This window comes from Lithobates pipiens, unplaced genomic scaffold (genome assembly GCF_037356315.1).
Source record: "Lithobates pipiens isolate NorthernLeopardFrog02 unplaced genomic scaffold, aLitPip1_a1.2 Scaffold_18, whole genome shotgun sequence".
NCBI lineage: Eukaryota > Metazoa > Chordata > Amphibia > Anura > Ranidae > Lithobates > Lithobates pipiens.
The window spans coordinates 94431152-94452284 of record NW_027507758.1 but is presented as its reverse complement, the minus strand read 5'-3'; the positions used below and the strand labels follow the sequence as shown (position 1 = coordinate 94452284).

Here is a 21133-nt window from a genome sequence, read left to right as displayed (position 1 = left end):
GGCAGCTGCTCTCTCCAACTGGTAGTGTAATTAGAGGCGCAGTGCAGCACTGGAGGCAGTGCTAGAGGAAGCAGAGCCAGTGCTTCCTGTAAGGCGCCACCTCCTGTCACATGGGCAGGGGAAAGGGGTGGAGTCAGGGGTGGAGCCAACAGAGGTGACAAAAACGAGGTTTCGCCTAGGGTGTGAAAAATCCTTGCAACAGCCCTGGCTCCAGCTGCTGTCTCAAATGCTGTGACGAGGGAGTAGGCAGCGGGGCCGAGTCACCCTGTCTGTCAACAGACACGGACTGGGAAAATCAGGAGAGAGCATGCATGGGTGTCCCCATGCACAGCAGAGGAGGGGCCTGGAGCAGCGGCAGGGGACCCCAGAAAAGGAGGACTGCAAATCACATGCGATGTCCGCGCAATGCAAATTCAGTCATACAGAAAGTATGGCTGAATTTGTATTGCATTCGGACCAAACTCGTACAGGACCCTTTTTTTGCTCCGTAGCAGAATCAGATGGGTGTTCACACCTATGATATCCAATTCCTGTCCGAATTTGCAGATCACTTTGCAATATGCAAACTGATGTCATTAAAGCGGTGTTCTGCCCAAAATAATTATAATAATTAAAAGCCAGCAGCTACACATACTGCAGCTGCTGTCTTTTAACAACTAGGACACTTACCTGTCCTGGAGTCCAGCAATGTCAGCACTGCAACTGATGTTTAGATCAGCTGTCAGGTGCTGCCTCCGTGATTGCGGGTAAGGAAACCCGGCAGTGTAGTCTTACGGCTTCACGCTGGGAACCCTACTGCACATGCATGAGGCCACTCTCCTCTCTCCTACTGAACCGGCACCAGGGAGATGAGGAAGGAGCCCCGTGGTGATGTCACAGGCCGCGGCCCAGGCTCCTGGAAGTGGGAACAAGATACCTGTCAAAGACAGTTATCCTGTCTCCCCTCCCCCCGAAAGGTGCCAACTGTGGCATCGGAGGTTGAGGAGACAAATGAGTGGAAGTTCCACTTTTGGGTGGAACTCCGCTTTAACATTTAATTGACAATCCCAGAAGTTTGCATAGGGTAATGTGAACTGCCACAGGGAGGCATGCGATGTGGGAACCCACAGTGAATTTGCAGGGTTCCCACATCTCAGCAGTGTGAATCAGCCCTAAGTGTTGTGATGTTTAAAGATGAATTTCTCCACAATGGTTATAGCTACAGAGACAGCGAATGAGGATAGTTTTAAAGTGCTTTTACAGCTTGTTTAGAATATGTAAATACTTTAATGTCCATTGACTGGACACATGTTCACTTGGAGATAAGCTCCAAACAAACTAATTTTTTTTAGATGAAAAAGGTAGGATAGAGGGATGTAGGTAGGTCCTACAGACATACAAATAGTTTTCTGATAAGAGAATACATAACTGTATTGAGCAAATGTTCTCTGGTTTTCAGGAACATATCTATTAGGGACCATCATGTTCACAAGTCCACATGTTCTTTAGAAGGAACCATTTGGACACGTTTTATGATTGAAATGGGACCTAAAGGTAACTAATAATGTTAATGAAACATCAAAGGTAATTATCTTGTTAGCAAATCAAGTCTAGCAAATACTGGTGGAAGGAAATAAACTGTTTATCTGGAGGTTAAGACTTGTGTTATGTGTGTGCGTATAAGAAGGATTTAAGATGAATAGGAAGGTCTTCTGATGAACATACCAGACAATATCCAGCACTCTGTATGCTCCTCCTAGAGTCAAATCAGTCTACAGCTAATTCTTTCCAGCAAATACTGCAACTGTACGAAAGTAAAAAAATAAATAAAAAATCCACTAATTCTATCTTATTCTAAATTCAGATTGGGAATGTTTCCTATGTAGGGTGAGTGGTTCTTCTTCTATAACCAGTGCTGATCAGTGGCTGTAAGAAGCTTCTTAGTAGGGATGAGCCAGATGTTTGAGATGAATGTAAGTTCAACTCGAACATCGGGTGTTCGTCAAAAAGCAAATATGATGCGGTGTTCACGGCAAATTCAAAAGCTGCCGAATACCGTTAAAATCTATGGGACGCTAACATGAAAAATCAAAAGTGCCCATTTTAACCACTTCAATACTGGGCACTTTCGCCCCTTTCCTTCCCAGGCCAATTTTCAGCTTTCAGCGCTCTTACAATTTCAATAAGAATAGCGCGGTCATGCAACACTGTGCCGAAACGAAATTTTATCATTTTGTTCACACAAATAGAGCTTTATGCATCGCATAGCAGCCCATTATGTGACACTTACCTGCAGGAGAAGCCCTCAATGTCCCCGTCTTCCTCACTAGTAGCAAGCGTCCATTCTTCACCCCTCTTCTTTCCGGGGCCACAAACTCCGGCTCTGTGACTGTCCGGAGTTATGTGACGTCACTCCCGCGCATGCAAGCGGGAGCCGCCTTTAACGGCATGACCCAAGGTAGAAACGGCACAGCGTGCCCTTTCTAACTCTGGTGCATGCACATAAGAAATCGCTGTACAGCAATTTGCAAATATCTACTAGACTCTGCAGGTCTGGGAGATATTTCAAGCACCTAGAGGTAGGCTTACCTGTAGGTTAAAGTGTTTGCAAAGGGTTTACAACCACTTTAAGTCAAACTCTTGCTGACTGCATAAGCAGAAAAAGTGGGCTTTAATGCCAAACTGCCACATATATGCATCAACGGTGGTCTGAGGTTGCGTACTTCCACCTCACTGACCAAGCGGTCCCTGACATTTTGGAGGTACATAATAGAGACATAAATATCAAATAAAGCCGTACTAAATAGAGAACCCATTATTGTACTGAAAACGTATGATAAACAAAAATATGTTGGGTAAAAGCCCATCTCCAGACAAAGCAAAAGTTTATTTTTTATCGCAAAAGTCCCATACACGCTGTCAGATTTTCTGCTGATTTTTTCCTTCAGATTTACCAAAACCATATAATATGAGATCAGATCTTAAGAGTTTCAATTTGTATGCAATCAGGAAGGCCCTTGCACTACATAGTTTTTGGTAAACCTGAAGGAAAAATTCAGCAGAAAAACTGATAGTGTGTATGGGGCTTAACAATTAGTTGTATAGCAAAGAGTGATATGAGTTTGATGCTTGAAGATCATTTGTTTAAGTATGTGCAAAAATTATACCTTGAAAAACATTATTTTCAAGGTAATAAGAAGCCTGTAACTATAATTATTGCAATAGCTTAACTTTTCTTTGCTAGTTTAAACCTCTCCCACCTTCACAACCTTGGTACAAGGTTGTCTTTTTGATTTCCTTCTATCTGAAAACTGCTATGAGTACAATTGCAATTAACTTGGACATATCACCTCTCCAACAAAGCAAGCAGGTCAACTGTCAACCTTGCAGCATTTTGGTGAAAAGACTGCTATACCATCACATATTTCCACTTTTTTCAGTTATAAGTTTATAAGACTAAGGTCACAGACTTTGTCTGAAAAGTGTGCAGATATTTTGAAGTTTCTTGTTGCCCATAGCAACACATTCTTCTTTTATTTTCAGCTCAGCACTACAGAAACCTGAGTATGGCATTCTTATAGAGAAGCCGTAACTTTACATATGCAGCACAAAGTGACTTTATCTCTAAAAAGGGCGCTCTGCAACTCTCACATTGATGAACACCTTACCAGTTCTCCCTCAATGCTCCTTTTTCTTCCACCACTGACATGTTTAAGTATAGAAAAGAATGTGACCTCCTTCCTGTGACCGTGTTTGTGTCCATTGCCCAGCTTCTAGGCTTGAGCACTGTCCCCTGACCAGAAGTGTGACATCATTGCACCTCCCTGCATAAACATGCGCACAGGGTGTGCTGGGTGTGCCTGGGCACACCCCAATTACCCTGTGTGGTACCAATCCCCCCTGTTTCCTGGCGTCCCCTGTTCTCTCTCTTGCAGTGCTGCCAGCTTCCCTCTTCTCCCGCTGGCTGCTATGGGGGATGTTTCAAGATGAATTAATGAACACAATGAGTGATCTGTACTGATTGCTTCTGTGTTCACTCTTAACTGAAGCATGGTAAACTGTATACCATGCTTCAGTTTGTGAATGAACAAGAAGCCACTCAGCAAAGAGCACTCCCCGTTCATTCACTGTCCAGTGCAGCTGAGGCTGCAAAGAAAGGGACTGGGGAAGCTCTGTAGTTTTCTCTCTGTTTAGATTCTTGATATTTCACCAAAGGCCCCCAACAGGGCTCCTTAATAAATTGTAAAAAAAACACATACTAAAATATAATATTGTAAAAAAATAATAAAAAAATAAAATTATAAAAAATAATAAAACTAATATTAAAAACAAAAACTACCGACACTGCCCACTGCCCTACTGCCACCAATCTCTGCTCTACCGACACAGTCTACTGCTCCACTGATACACACACGTATGTGTTTGTGCTCTAGGGTGCACTCCCTAATGCAATAGGCTGTGCACAGCAATACCTCCTTGTTTCCAACACCAACCATTTCAATGTGGGTGGCAGAACAGGCAGGAGTACTGGTGAGCGTAGAGGAGCGGGGTGGGGGGGTCCTTAATAGAAACACTTTTTCTTGCTTGGGGGTGATGACAGTGCCTCTTTAATCCCCTCATAATCTAAAATGAGATTTGCTTAAATTAATATAGACAGATCAGCTAAATCAGCTGTTAGCATTCAAACATGGGTCATCTCGTGTTTGATTTCCTCCTGTTGGCACAAAGGTAAGTAAGAATTATTTTATGTGAGAAACAGCTAAAAAAACAAAAAACTGTTTGTTATAGTGTTTCCAGATCACTAGAGGGTGCACAGATACTCTACAGTCATTGTAATAAACTTAAAAAAGGTGTGCTGTCCCTTTAAATGAATAAATTCACAAATGAGTGGGAAAAAAAAGCAAATTTAAAAAAACATAAATAAATGCTAACATGCGCAATCACAAATAATTGCAAATAAGCAAACATAAACAACAATGAATTAATGTTGGCGCTCTTAATAATACAAAAACAATATATACAGTTTTGCAAATGTGATAAAAAAAAAAAGTCCAAATAAAAGAAAAAATGTGCAGTAATTCTTAGTGAAATAAAATCCACCAGACAATATCTAATGCAGTAAAAGAAGTCCATATGCAGTTGATGGGGACTAAAGCACTTCAGTGCTCAAAGGTGCTCCTTATGCTGCGTACACACGAGCGGACTGTATGGCATACTTAGTCCGTTGAAACACATTTCAGCGGACAATCCGCTCATGTGTGGGCTTCAGCAGACTTTTTCAGCGTGCAGTCCGGCGTACTAAGAATTTCGGTTTTTTAGAAATTCTGTCCGTTGTACTCGCATTTCAGGCAGACAATCCGGCCGTGTGTATGCCAGTCCGCCGTACTTTTGAAATGAGCGGACTTTTCCCGCCCGGAGGAAAGTCCGCTCATTTCGAGCGCGTCTCCAGGTAGGCGGGGCCCGCGAAGGAGACGTCGCTGGCCCCGCCGCCTGGTATGGACTTAAAGGGGAACCCCAACGGCAAAAAAAATCGGCGTGGGGGTCCCCCCCAAGTCCACAACAGACCCTTGTCCGAGCACGCTACCCGGCCGGCCAGGAAAGGAGGGCTATCTTCTTGTAGCTCTTTTGTTAGCGGAGGAGTCCGGCTTTCTTCCTCGCCGCGGCCCTCTTCTCCCGACTTCGGGGGTCTTGTCCCCCTCTTCGGTTCTTCTGCCGGGCCACCGCCTGTAAAAGAGCTATAAGAAGGCGCGGTGGCCCGGCAGAAGAACCGAAGAGGTCTTCTGTCGCCGCCGCCGCCTTCCGTTCTTCTTCTTCTTCTTCTTCTCCAGGAGATGTTGACTCGACGCTCTCTACGGCCACAATGCCAGGGACGCACTGCGCAGCCACTTATATAGGGACAAGGGGCGGTGTCACATGGCTTTATGTCACATGGGTTGGTGTCACATGGTGACCCTGCCCCCTTACGATGTCACAGTCCCCATGTGACATTAACCCATGTGACCAACCCATGTGACATAAAGCCATGTGACACCGCCCCTTGTCCCTATATAAGTGGCCGCGCAGTGCGTCCCTGGCATTGTGGCCGGAGAGAGCGTCGAGTCAACATCTCCTGGAGAAGAAGGAGAAGAAGAAGAAGAAGAAGAAGAATGGAAGGCGGCGGCGGCAGCGACAGAAGACCGGGCCACCGCCTGTAAAAGAGCTATAAGAAGGCGCGGTGGCCCGGCAGAAGAACCGAAGAGGGGGACAAGACCCCCGAAGTCGGGAGAAGAGGGCCGCGGCGAGGAAGAAAGCCGGACTCCTCCGCTAGCAAAAGAGCTACAAGAAGATAGCGGAGGAGTCCGGCGAGAAGACCCCCGAAGATGGAAGACCCCCGGAGCTGTGCAATAAAGTATTTTATCTCGTGTGTTGTGTTTTTTTTGTACTTTTTTTTACAGGTGGATGGGTAGGGGTACATTGTACCCCATACTCATTCACATAGGATGGGGGGCCGGTATCTGGGGGCCCCCTTATTAAAGGGGGCTCCTGGATTCCGATAAGCCCCCCGCCCGCAGACCCCGACAACCAACGGCCAGGGTTGTCGGGAAGAGGCCCTTGTCCTCATCAACATGGGGACAAGGTGCTTTGGGGTGGGGGGGCCGGCTCACTCGCCCCCCTTTCCTGGCCGGCCGGGTAGCGTGCTCGGACAAGGGCCTGCTGTGGACTTGGGGGGGACCCCCACGCCGATTTTTTTCGGCGTTGGGGTTTCCCTTTAAGTCCATACCAGGCGGCGGGGCCAGCGACGTCTCCTTCGTGGGCCCCGCCTACCTGGAGACCCGCTCAAAATGAGCGGACTTTCCTCCGCGTGTGTGGACGAGTCCGTTCATTTCAAAAGTAGGGCGGATAGTACGGCGGACTTAGTACGCCGTATTAGTCCGCTCAAAAAGTGCCTTGTGTGGGCAAGTAGCCCGTTCGGAAAGTCGGACAGACAGTCTGGCGGAAAATACGCCAGACTAAGTACGTCATACAGTTTGACCGTGTGTACGCGGCATTAGAAGAAAAAAAAGAGGGGCCTCTTAGCAAATGGAAACAATCTCGAATTACAGAGATCAAAAACGCACAAACTCCACCTCCAAGATAAGTACTCTCACTAACAAGAAACTTCCAATGGTGCACTCTCATCAATGGACTACATGAACCAGGCTTTGGGAACAGAAAGCCACCATCCTCAAAGGCAAGTGTAAAGTACTGTACAAATAAGGAGAAGTCTCATAGCGCAATAGAATCAGATCATCTTTTTATTAAAGTGGATGTAAACCCTCTCCTATACCCAGTGAAGTGAACAGCCTCAGACGATACACATAGATCGTACAAATCTTCCTACATAAGTTGTACATGTATATCTGCTGTCTTTCTCTTTCTACACTCTTCGCAAAGTGCAGATGGTGTTAGAAATCCTTCCTCATTCAGCAGTAGGAGGGGAGTCTAGGCCTACATTTTGTGAGAGCTGATTGGAGGAAAGTCACGCACCAGCACTCCACATAGGCAGAGGAATGAAGGAAGTTGCAGAGCTGTAGCCTGACACTCTGCTAATCTACCTCTAAGCTTGAGTGTGGCGGAGAATTCCTCAGAAGTTATCATGCTGATAACAGAAGAACGGAGCAGCAGAAAGACACGGCACTTAGAGCTTTGGAGAGAGATAAGTAGACACTACAGATAGATGTGCTTAGGTCAAACTTCATGAATGGAGTTTACAACCAACATAACACAAGAATTTCACTTATATTAAGGCAGATTAGAAACGGCAGCAAACGGCCATGGTGTCACCCGACTCGCTGGCACGTGATGACATCACACACACAAACGCTACAGCTATTGATGAAAACTCAAGCCCTGATTGGGTAACCTGCAGTCTCTGCAAACATTATTTACCAGAGGTTGCTATTCGTCACCTTCTAATAATGCTAGCACACAGTAGTCTCTAGCCTTCATGAGTCCCTGAACAGAACAAACACACAGCTGGTGAAATGAGAAGAAAATCATCCCTCCAGTTCAGTAACTCCAACACATCAGTCAAACCATTAGAAAATTCAAAAGAAGAACTTGGTAGTCTACATATTTTATCATTATTGGCTGCCTTCGCTTTTCCAGGTTTTACTAATGGACACTTTCAAGTTTGTTAGTGATTGCCTCTATTGTAAAGCACCCTATTGGTCAATGACTATGACAGACAAGCTCACTGGCCAACAGAAAAGCACAGAAAGCAAAAAGGGGCAGGCAATATGGCACTTTCAGGAAATGCCAAAAACTGGCACTAAATGCCTCCATTCTATTCCTACGACAGTGTTCTTATTTTCCCCATTACAGAGTCTACTTAAGAGTGTTGTGATTAAAAGGACCAAGATGTTTGTTTTTATTAGGCGTGAATTTCAATAAGGCTGCTTCAAAGTTTAGTCTGCCCTGCTCAATGATGAATTACTTAGCACACTAGTTTTAGCTTAAACATCAAGAATTGGCAAACACTGAGCACAGCATATGGACTACAGAATAACAAGAGATGTTTTAAAGCTATTACAAAAAAAATAAAATACCTCTTGCCAGAAGCAGTATTACACCCAAAAACAAGAATTTATTACATTACAGCGTATCCAATCTTGAATGTGATGGCTGCATTCGTTTTCTGGTTTTAGGCTTTTTTTTTTTTACTTTCACCTGTTGATCATTGTCTGCTTTTTTTTTTTTTAGCATAACAAGCAGTCCAGCTAAAGTGGCCATTACAGAGTTTAGACAAACCTTGAACACTTTTACATCTTTATACCAAAAGGGGAAAAAAACGTTGTAACTGCTTAATAAGTGTTATCTGGAGTTTGGCTTTCGTTTATTAGTCAAGTATATCTAAATATGCTGGTATATCTTAGCCCTTGTACACACGGTCGGACATTCCGACAACAAAATCCGTCTGATTTTTTCAGACGGATTTTGTCCGAAACTGGTGTTGCATACACACGGTTGGACAAAGTTGTCGGAAAATCCGATTGTTCGTAACGTGACGACGTTTTTTAGTTACGACGGGACTACGTTCACGCTAGTAGCCAAAAGCTTTGGTCTAGGAATTTGATCTGAGCATGCGTGGCACTTTGTCCGATCGGAATTCTCTACAAACGATCGGACAAAGTCCGATCGGATCATGTTGTCGGAGAATTTTTATATCCAGCTCTCAAACTTTGTTGGTCGGACATCCCGACGGAAAAAGTCAGATGAAGCCCACTCACAGTCGGATTATCCAACAACACGGTCCGATCAGACATTTTTCGTCGGAATGTCCGACCGTGTGTACAAGGGCTAACACTACTGTTTCAGACTGACAATGCTACTGTTCAAAGTTGTCTCCGTTGCTCCTCCACATCCAGAGTGTAGACACCCTAGGACAGGAACATAGCTCCCAACTGTCCCTGATTTCGAGGGACTGTCTCTGATTTGGAACAAAGTCCCTCTGTCCCTTTTTATTCCTCATTTGTCCCTCATTTTGGTCTGATCTATATAGTTGTATTAAAAAATGCACTATTTATCTTTCAAAAAGTGTTTCCCAGTGCTAAACCTTTCATTCAATTTCTAAACTGCTGCTTTTGAAAATTTAAAAAGCCAGTATAAAGGAATAGTAGTGGTAAAATAAAGCACTTGTGGGTTTAACTAATCATTTTTTTTGTATAATTCTCCTTTAAAGGGGCAAGGGGGTGTGTGTCCTATGCCTACATACTTTTGCTAGTAGGTATCCCTCATTCCCATCTCAAAAAGTTGGGAGGTATGCAGGAAGTGTATTACTGGATAGACCACCAGGTAAAAATAGAAAGAAATGAAAAGGAAAAAAAAAAAAATGCTGCCACAACATTTAACTGCTTGCCGACCAGCCACCGCAGTTTTACTGAGGCAGAATGGCACGGCTGGGCGAAACAACTTTACTTTACGTTGCTTCCCCTTTTTCCACTAGGGGCCCACAGTACCCAGAGCAGTGTTAACCCCTTTCCTGCCAGTGACATTTTTACAGCAATCAGTGCATTTTTATAGCACTGATCATTGTATAATTGTCATTGGTCCCAAAAATTTGTCAAAAGTGTCCAATTTGTCCACTGCAATATCACAGTCCTAATAAAAATCACAGATCGCCGCCATTACTAGTAAAAAAAATTATAATAAAAAAAATGCCATAAATCTATCCTCTATTTTGTAGACATTATAACTTTTGCGCAAACCAATCAACATACGCTTATTGCAATATTTTTTACCAAAAATATGTAGAAGAATACAGAGCGGCCTAAACTGAGGAAAAAAGTTCTTTTTTTTTGGCAGAAAGTAAAAGATATTGTGTTTTTTTCAAAATTGTTGCTCTTATTTTGTTTTTAGCACAAAAACAAAAACCACAGAGGCGATCAAATACCACAAAAAGAAAGCTCTATTTGTAGGAAAAAAAAGGACGTCAAATTTGTTTCGGTACAGCGCCGCACGACCGCACAATTGTCAGTTAAAGTGACTCAGTGTCCTATCGCAAAAAACAGCCTGGTCATTGAGCAGCCAAATCTTCCGGGGCTGAAGTGGTTAAAGTGGTTGTAACCCTAATGCAGGCCATACATGGTCAAATTTCGAACACATTTTATTTTCAAAATCGTTCATTTTTTTGTGATCCTATGATGCCACCATTGATTTTCGAAGTTCAGCTGACCAACCCTTCAATTTCACTTCATGTTGCTACAGAAAAGAATTTTCATGGCCGGAAATTTTCTTTTCACTCTGTAAATTTTCTTTTCTTATTACATTTCTCACACGATTCTCCCATCATTGATTAGAAAGTTTTTCATAAAATTTCCAACATGTCTGATTCCTCAAATTTCATTTCTGCATGAAAATCGGCTGTTGCTGCAGCCCACTAATGGTACGAAATTCGTACGAGAATTCTTAGATACGATTTTCAAAAGAGAAAATTCTTTCGAAATTAGTACCGTGTATGGTTGGCATAAAAAAAACAAAAAAATAAATAAAAGCATGCCCCCATACCTTTAAGGCACAAGATTGCTTTTTCCATGTCAATTGTCCCTTTCTGTGTTGTACAATACCTGGCTAATCCTGCCTGTCCCTGTCTTCCCCTCTGTAAACTGACCACATTTATTATGGCTGCTGATCGCGTGGCCAGTTTACGTGCCTCTGTCATCAAGCCATCTCCTCAGCATCGCCCCTTCCTCTCTTCTTTCCATAGTCTTTGCGAGAGCCGATCTCCTCCCCTCCCCTCTCTCCAATCCTCTCCTCTCATGCCTGTGTAATTCTGTTCCCTACAGCTGCTCCAGTACTTGTAGAGTAAAGAAACATGTATTAATGACTTTGATCTTCTCTGTTTTAGGTCCCTGTTTAGTACAGTGTGTGTGTTTTCCTAAAATGATAATGCAAAATACCTTCTTTTCAGAGCCCTGCTTTGCAGAGAAGTGGCCTCCCTCTGCTAGTTTGCATTCATCAGAGGGAGAGCCAAGCCCCTCCCTCTCTACTCACTGACTCCAGAAGGAAAGCAGAGGGAGATCACATGACAGGACAACAGGGCTCTGCAAAGAAAGTATTTAGCATCATAATTTTAGAAAAATACACACACTGTACTGAACAGGGACCTAAAACAGAGAGGATCAAAGTAATTAATTCATGAGACTTTACAACCACTTTAAGGATTAGTAAACTGAAATATATTACATTTTTGTTTTTTGGGTTCAATACTGCTCTTATAAGTGATGATGAGTACTCAACATATTAACTATCCAATTAGTAACTATAGCACACATGTGTTTGTAATGGGAACCGACACAGTCTGACTGCATACGAATTTTTCCAGTCAGCGATAGCATGAAACTATTAAGATGAGATAAATTGAATATATTTACATCTTGGAAACATATATCAGCGTGTGATAAAAAAAGCAATCATTATGTTGCTGTACTCCTTAAATGAATTTTTCAATTTCATCTAAAAAGGCAAAAACCCTTTCATCAAGATTTATGGGAAATGGCAGAGGCCACAGCCACAGAACTCCTGCCAATCAGACGTTCCTAGAACTGCTTGAGCAGCTAATGAGAACCCGTGACTTTTGCCATGCAGATCCAGCTACCCGAATATACAGTACACATATGCTTGAAAACTATACATGAAAAATAAATGGTCCTTTTACATCAACACTAACACACAGATCACAAGGCAATATTTATGCCCTGTACAAACGGTCGGACTTTCCAATGACAAAATCTGTCGGATTTTTTCAGACGGATTTTGGCCCAAACTTGGCTTGCGTGCACACGTTCACACAAAGTTGTTGGAAAATACGATCGTTCTGAACATGGTGACGTAGAACATGTACAATGGGACTATAAATGGGCCAGTAGCCAATAGCTTTCATCTTGTAATTTATTCTGAGCATGCGTGGCACTTTGTCCGTCGGAAATTGTCTACACACGATCAAAATTTAAACGATCAGATTTTGTTGTCGGAAAATTTTTGATCCAGCTCTCAAACTTTGTGTGTCGGAAATTCCGATGGAAAAAGTCTGATGGAGCCCACACGCGATCAGATGTTCTGACAACACGATCCGATTGCAACGTTTTCCGTTGAAAAGTCCAACCGTGTGTACAGGGCATTAGAGTATTTTCTGATAGCACCTATTTCAAGGCTTTATTGCAAGGTTTACTTTTTTAAATAACCTTCATAGTTTACATGCCTGCTTTTTCATTATTTGTATATTATTATAATACATTATGAGATAATAAATAGTAGAGGCAGCTTTGTATTCCTCTGTTATTGCTCAGTATTCCTCATTAAAAATAAACAATATATAAGCCTGAGTATGTAATAAACAAATATACATTTTTTTAGAACATTAACATGAATTGATACAGGTGAATTTCTTTAACACGTAACACCATAAAAACATTTCCTTATACACAGTATATACATTATATTACCAAACGGTTTGCCTTTACATGCAAATGAACTTAATGACATCCCAGTCTTAGTCCGTAGGGTTCAATATTAAGTTGGCCCACCCTTTGCAGCTATAACAGTTTCAACTCTTCTGGGAAGGCTGTACACAAGGTTTAGGAGTGTGTCTATGGGAATGTTTGACCATTCTTCCAGAAGCACATCTGTCAGGTCAGGACAAGAAGACCTCCCTTGCAGTCTCTGGCCTGATTCATCCCAAAGGTTTCTATCGGATTGAGGTCAGGACTCAGTGCAGGCCACTCAAGTTCCTCCACCCCAAACTCGCTCATCAAGGTCTTTATGGACCTTGCTTTGTGCACTGGTCCAAACCATTTGGTGGAGGGGGGATTATGTTGTGTGGTTGTTTTTCAGGGGTTTGGCTTGGCCTCTTAGTTTCAGTGAAGAGAACTGTTAAGGCATCAGAATAACAAGACATGTTGGACAACTTCATACTCCTAACTTTGTAGGAACAGTTTGGGGATGGCCCCTTCCTGTTCCAACATGACTGCGCACCAGTGCACAAAGCAAGGTCCATAGAGACATGTATGAGTGAGTTTTGGGTTGAGGAACATGACTGGCCTGCACAGTGTTCTGACCTCAACCTGATAGAATACCTTTGGGATGAATTAGAGTGCAGAGTGTGAGCCAGGCCTTCTCTTCCAGGATCAGTGCCTGACCTCACAAATGCTCTTCTGGAAGAATAGTTAAACATTCCCATAGACACACTCCTAAACCTTGTGGACAACCTTCTCAGAAGAGTTGAAGCTGTTATAGCTGCAAAGGTTGAACCCTACAGACTAAGACTGGGATGCCATTAAAATTTATGTGCCTGTAAAGACAGGTGTCCTAATACTTGTGGTAATATAGTCGATCTTAAGTTACATTATTTCTTCTACTTTATATTTAACCACACAAATCAGAATCTTAGAATCTGCATTTCCATATATGTCAAAAATCTAAATAAGACCTTGGTGGTTCTTAATACTCATGGAGAATAGTCTAATAGCATTGGTATACTATGGAACGTACACTGGCCCAAGTGTCATCTAATAAACAGCAGTGAAAATATTTGGAACAGATTTAAAATTCACAGACTAAAGCAATTATTCAGCTATTCTACAATACTCAGAGGAAACATATTTCTTACCATAAATTCCTGTAGAAATGCAGGGAAAAGCCTGAAATGTAAACAGAAAGACATGTGTTACCTCTATTAATGATAGCTATAGTCTTGACAGCACCACTGTGAACAACTTGAAAAAGCAGTCAATTTTAATAGGTTATGGCAAAGATACAGAGTGCATATTAGCAATGTATGCACATTTCCCCATGCTATGTTTCTTAAAAAATGCTGTAAATACTGAAAAATTGCCCCCCCCCCCCAGAATTCTGTTGTATTAAACTCTGAGTCCCAAACAGTGTTGTGACCCTGCCCAAGTTATCCCCTGCAGGACTACAGAACAAATCCCCTGTGTGTTATAGGGTTAAGGAGAGGGGGGTGTTCTCCAGCAACAGAGACCTGGGTAAGGCTGACAACACTAGAATTTCAATGCAGCAAAGGCAACATTGTCAGTTTACTACAGAAAGATAAATAGTCACTTCATTTATAGAAAGATCAACAAGTATGTTCCTATACCAACAGCATTTATAAAAGGAAACATGGAAAATGTGTAATAGAATGGAACCACAGGGACACACGCGCCATTGCAGGACACCAGTTCTAGATGTGAGTACCCTGCTTTGGAGAGTCTATGTCCCTGGGTGTTGAGCATCCTTGCAGACTATTGTTTCTGGTCATTGAATGCCTCTTATGGCCACCTGTAGTTCTTGGTTTTCTGTAGTGTTTGCAGATTTCCTAAATTATCATTGATTGTAGTATATAAAATATATAAAAGTTTGTCAAAGCCTGGGAAGGTTTATACTTCAAGTGGACAGCATCCCCTGAGGAAGCCCAGTTTATGGGCGAAACATGTTGGGAACTCCATCTAATTTGCTGTACCCGTAAGGATTACACTTTATGTACAGTGGTGTGAAAAAGTGTTTGCCCCCTTCCTCATTTCCTGTTCCTTTGCATGTTTGTCACACTTAAGTGTTTCGGAACATCAAACCAATTTAAACAATAGTCAAGGACAACACAAGTAAACACAAAATGCAATTTGTAAATGAAGGTGTTTATTATTAAAGGTGAAAAAAAATCCAAACCATCATGGCCCTGTGTGAAAAAGTGATTGCCCCCTAAACCTAATAACTGGTTGGGCCACCCTTAGCAGCAACAACTGCAACCAAGCGTTTGCGATAACGTGCAATGAGGCTTTTACAGCGTCCTGGAGGAATTTTGGCCCACTCATCTTTGCAGAATTGTCCTAATTCAGTTACATTAGAGGGTTTTCGAGCATGAACGGCCTTTTTAAGGTCATACTACAACATCTCAATAGGATTCAGGTCAGGACTTTGGCTAGGCCACTCCAAAGTCTTCATTTTGTTTTTCTTCAGCCATTCGGTGGTGGACTTGCTGGTGTGTTTAGGATCATTGTCCTGCTGCAGAACCCAAGTTCGTTTCAGCTTGAGTACACGAACAGATGGTCGGACATTCTCCTTCAGGATCTCTTGGTAGACAGCAGAATTCATAGTTCCTTTTATCACGGCAAGTCTTCCAGGTCCTGAAGCAGCAAAACAGCCCCAGACCATCACACTACCACCACCATATTTTACTGTTGGTATAATGTTCTTTTTATGAAATGCAGTGTTCCTTCTACACCAGATATACTTGGACACACACCTTCCAAAGAGTTCCACTTTTGTCTCATCGGTCCACAGAATGTTGTCCCAAAAGTCTTGGGGATCATCAAGATGTGTTGTGGAGAAATTGAGACGAGCTTTGATGTTCTTTTTGCTCAGCAGTGGTTTTCTCCTTGGAACTCTGCCATGCAGGCCATTTTTGTCCAGTCTTTTCCTGATGGTGGAGGCATGAACGCTGACCTTAACTGAGGCAAGTGAGGCCTGCAGTTCCTTGGACGTTGTTGTGGGGTCTTTTGTGACCTCTTGGATGAGTCGTCGCTGCGCTCTTGGGGTAATTTTGGGCGGCCGGCCACTCCTGGGAAGGTTCACCACTGTTCCATGTCTTCGCCATTTGTGGATAATGGCTCTCACTGTGGTTCGCTGGATTCCCAAAGCTTTGGAAATGGCTTTATAACCCTTTCCAGACTGATAGATCTCAATTACTTTCTTTCTCAATTGTTCCTGAATTTCTTTGGGTCTCGGCATGATGTGTAGCTTTTAAGGATCTTCTGGTGGACCTTACTGTGTCAAGCAGCTCCTATTTAAGTGATGCCTTGATTGTGAACAGGTGTGGCAATAATCAGGCCAGGGTGTGGCTAGAGAAATTGAACTCAGGTGTGGACAACCACAGTTATAGTATGTTTTAACAAGGGGGGCAATCACTTTTTCACACAGGGCCATGATGGTTTGGATTTTTTTTCACCTTTAATAATAAACACCTTCATTTACAAATTGCATTTTGTGTTTACTTGTGTTGTCCTTGACTATTGTTTAAATTGGTTTGATGTTCCGAAACACTTAAGTGTGACAAACATGCAAAGGAACAGGAAATGAGGAAGGGGGCAAACACTTTTTCACACCACTGTAGTTGTTGTATAACGATTTTTAGACACATTTTGATCATTGTTTAAATAAAAGAATATTATACTATCATTCTGGATCACCGTATCAACATTTGCACCTCAAAAATCCCACAAATCCTCCCATATTTATTCAAATTAAGGGATGTGGTACCTACTTTAGTGGTTTGTCTGTGGTTAAGAATGTATCCTATTTGTGCAACAAAATGTGCTTTATTTTATTGTGATCAGACACAGACTTTAATGCCAAAAGCAAATTATTTTGCAATGTACTAAAATAGTGGTTCCTCAATAGTCACATGATGTAAAAATGAGTTACAAGGAGGAGATAAACTACAAGTCAAAATGTACATCTGTGAAATGTAAAAAAGATTGCAACTATGGCCACTGCCTGCAAGTTTGAAAGCATTTGCTGGTTAGTGGGAGCCTGAATTGGATGCAGACCCCAATAACATAAATTATATTACACACAATCAAAAATACCTAGACGGGCCTACAACCCCCCTTTTTATTTATAATATAATAATTATTTAAAATACAGTTATCTCACAGACAAAAAGTAAAAAAAAAAATGCTCTTAATTACATACACAAATAAAGATAAACACATTCCATGGTGCTAGTCAACCCCTCTAAAACACAACCCATCATGCCGTGTGGGGGACCTTGCTATACCTTAAATAGAAAAATATTTCTTCATATAGCAATAGGGAAGAAAATTTGATCTAAACAGGGTGAAAGTTCACTGTAAACATATAGAAATGACGATAAGTGATACAGATAGAAGACCGATTCTCTTGTATGATGGATCACCGGCTTAAATATATCCTGCCCAATTCTCATCACCAACTGAATCAATCAATACACTGTAAATCCTTGTATTGGTGAAAGGTAGATGTCCTTTAGCTCACAGTACAAACATGGGTGTAAATCCCTTCCTCCTGTATGGGCAAAACACTGGGGCAGCTAGTGTACTCACATCAATTCTTTTATTATAGTTTACATGTTCTAAAATATGATGGTTAGATTTGTTTTCTTATTTTCAGTACCACGTAGACTTGTGCACAGCGTAAAATTGTGTTTAGTTTAGTTTTGTCATAATTCGTAAAAATATATAATTTCGCTCTGTTATATTCGTTATGTTGCGTTAATTTGTTTTCGGATAATTTGTTATTTCTGTAGAGTGTCGATATTTGTTATACTGAATCTCGAATCATGTTGAATTTATTCGTTATATCCACTATAATTTATTTCGTATTAGTTGAAATTTGATATTTATGTATGTATATATATTTGGGATAATGATTTGTAGTTTGGAAAGTTGTTTTGTTTATTGAATCTATTAACACACACAATGACAATGTCTCTTCTCCTCGGCTCAAATATAATGCAACATCCTTCTCAGTCATTTCTTAGGATTGCACTTTGCTAGTAATCCAACCTCCAGTACAAAATGAATCAGCTGATTGGACTGTAAGATTTACTTTGAGTTGACCTTTTGTTTCATTAGATCTTTAACAAATTACTGAATCGTGTCGAATTCATTCGTTATATTTCCTATAATGTCTTTCGTATTAGTTGACATTTGTTATTTTTTTATTTGGACATGCAAAATTCGGCCAAATTTAGAGTTGTACGAAACAGATTGCATGTGTCTAGTACCAAGCACCCAAAGGACAAAGCTATCTGCTGCAGCCTGCACACTTCACATTTTGATAACCATTGGTCTACACTCTAATGCCGCGTACACACGGGCGGACTGTATGTCGTACTTAGTCCGTCGAAACACATTTCAGTGGACAATCCGCTCGTGTGTGGGCTTCAGCGGACTTTTTCAGCGTGCAGTCTGGCGTACTAAGTATTTCGGATTTTTCGAAATTCTGTCCGTCGTACTTTGGTTTCAGCGGACAATCCGCTCGTCAGTATGCTAGTTCGACGGACTAAGAATGGCGCATGCCCAGAAAGGATTTACACGGCGGAAGGGGGCTTTGCTGTGTCTTGGACTTCCTATTTCTAGTCCCGTCGTACGTGCTGTACACGTCATCGCGCAAGCTTTCGACGGACTGTTTGTGCATCCGTGTGTGGTCAAGTCCGTTCAGTCGAAAGTATGACGGACTGTCCGTCGGATTGTATGACTGACTAAGTATGCCATACAGTCCCCTCGTGTGTACGCGGCATAAGGCAACACTAATCAGATACCCTGCAACCTGTGAAAATATATACGACAATAAGTACATATACAGTCATTCTTTCTTAGAGTAGGGAAGGGTTTAAACCTGTGTTATGAATTTTTTCACCATCTTTGTCTCTTTGGAGAGATTTACCTTCACTCCCTGTCCTGTAGACTAAGCAGAAAGTAAGAGGATGTCTTTCCAACAATATTCAAATTTCTTGTTAGACCATTAGCATGGGAAGTGGATTTCCCCTCTATCCCTGTTATGATCAGTGGCTGCCGGTAGACATTTTTTTGGGGGGGCAGAAAAGAGTATGCTTCCCCCCTGGGTCAGTCGATCAGTCGGCACTTACCCCATCACTGGCGGCTTCTCCTGCTTGGCAGCTTCCCATTCTCTTGCTGTTCTCCTGCAGCCTCTCTTTCTCTGATTCATCATGGCGGCTTCCGTTTCCCCCCCCCTTCTCTGCAGCCAATCGAGAGTCTTCTCTTTGGAAAACAGCTCTCACACTAGCTTGGGATCAGAGTGCATTCTCTGCGTCCCAAGCCCACCCAATTTTGAAGCCTATTAGAGCCTCTGGCTCTAATCAGGTGATTAAAAAAAACTGCTGCTGTAATTCATGCACCCGTTGGCCTGAAAGGGGCCGGGCGCATAAATAGAGGGTGACCGAGGTGGCCATGGATAGATTCATGCTATGCATGAATCTATCCATTACCATATAGGGGAGTGGAGTGGAGAGAGGGGACGGACCGCCACTGGTTCTGATGGCAACTCAAAATGTTAAATTTCACCTCACTTTTATTCCCATTGTCAATTGTGATCAAAACATTTGAAGAGGATAAATCTCCTCAACAGGGACACGACAGCAATTAAAACTCCTCATCACTCAGCCAAATCTAAGGCTCCATTCACACTTGTACGACTCCAAAGTTGCACTGACTTTGAAGTGCAACTTTGAATGGGTGTGATTTGGATACTACTTTGGCTTTGACCACTAATAATGGACAACTGCTGCACAACTCTTCCATTGTATAACATTGAGGTACACATTTTTTGAGGGTTCACATTGAAGTCTTTGGCCTTCAAGTTGCATGAAAGCTTTACTAAAGTAGTGTATGAACTACTTTGGAGTCGCTGCAACTATATGTATGATTATCATTGGAAAACATGGGGAATGACTTGTCATGTGACTTTGATGTTCAAAGTTACATGACAAGTCGCACAAGTGTGAATGGAGCCTAAAAGAAAAAGCTTTGCCTTTAGTAATACTTTTGTAACGCCCACCACATTTAGGTGGGTGCTAAATAGGTTTAGATAGGGTACGTTTTAGGTAAATTTTACCAGGGCTTTACACTTTTAGGCCTGGTTGTTTGTTTTGGGAGAGGGGAGTGGCAGAGTAGAGGGAGGTGTGGCCATCTACCTTCTGACCCAGAAAGATCCCTCTGTACCTTCCATTGGAAATGTTCTGGAAGGGAGGTGGACTTGGGACTGGGGTGCAAGCAGTTTATATGGAGAGCCCTGGACCAATCATTAAATTGCATTGGCATGGGCAGGACTCGCATATAAGCTGGAGGCCACATGCTTCAGAGTGGTTCATGGGAGGAGTTGGAAGCAGAGAAGGAGGAAAGATGTAGCGAACATGGAGCAGGTTTGAAGGCCTGAGGGTTCAGAGACCCTAGCGCTGGATAGCAGGAGTGGACTTGAAGGCCTGAGGGTTCAGAGACCTCAGTGCTGGATCAGCAGCCACAATGCAATCTGCAGGAGTGGCCCAGGCATCCCAGCCTGGGATGTTACCCAACCATGTGGAGGAAGAAGTAACTGAAAAGAGGACAGTGTAAACTGGGATCGACCTTCTGTGGCAATCATGGACTGTCAATGGGAGAGAGCAAAGGGAGCGCAACCCAGCAGTGCTTATACATCAAGGACTTTCCTGAGCTGACTCCGGGAGTATTGCAGGAGTCAAGATAGGCAGGTGAGGCCTGGAGCTTCTAACATTCACATACCCCAATGTGTTTCAGAGGGGCATTGATCAGTTCACTACAGGAAAGGACATAGGACAAAATTAGGAACCAAAGTGTTAGCGGCAACTCATATTCTCTAACTGCTATGTAACATTCTCCAAGCAAGTAATAAAAGTTTTCCTAAAAGTTATCATGGACTGTCAGCTGTTTATGGAATTCATGCAGGGGTGGAACAGCAGAGCAAGTTAACAGAAAGGTATGAACACACCCAGCAGCTCCCAAGGGAGTACTGCGCTACACTTTATTTTCTATACTTCAGCATTCCAGAGTAATATCTACTTTCAAATAGGCTAACAAATTTGGAATATCATTAAGCACACCTTTCAGCAAGTCTTTGCTAGCAAACA

General features: G+C 42.4%; 1 protein-coding gene across 7 annotated transcripts in view; it reads right to left on the bottom strand.

Moving 5' to 3' along the window:
• The window catches only part of MACROD2 (mono-ADP ribosylhydrolase 2), a 3459957-nt gene that overhangs the window by 991584 nt on the left and 2447240 nt on the right, over positions 1-21133 (bottom strand). For all 7 annotated transcript variants that reach the window (XM_077485921.1, XM_077485927.1, XM_077485924.1 and 4 more), the window contains exon 7: positions 14105-14135. In XM_077485921.1, coding sequence (XP_077342047.1) covers positions 14105-14135 — 31 coding nt within the window. The remainder of the gene's footprint in view (positions 1-14104; positions 14136-21133) is intronic.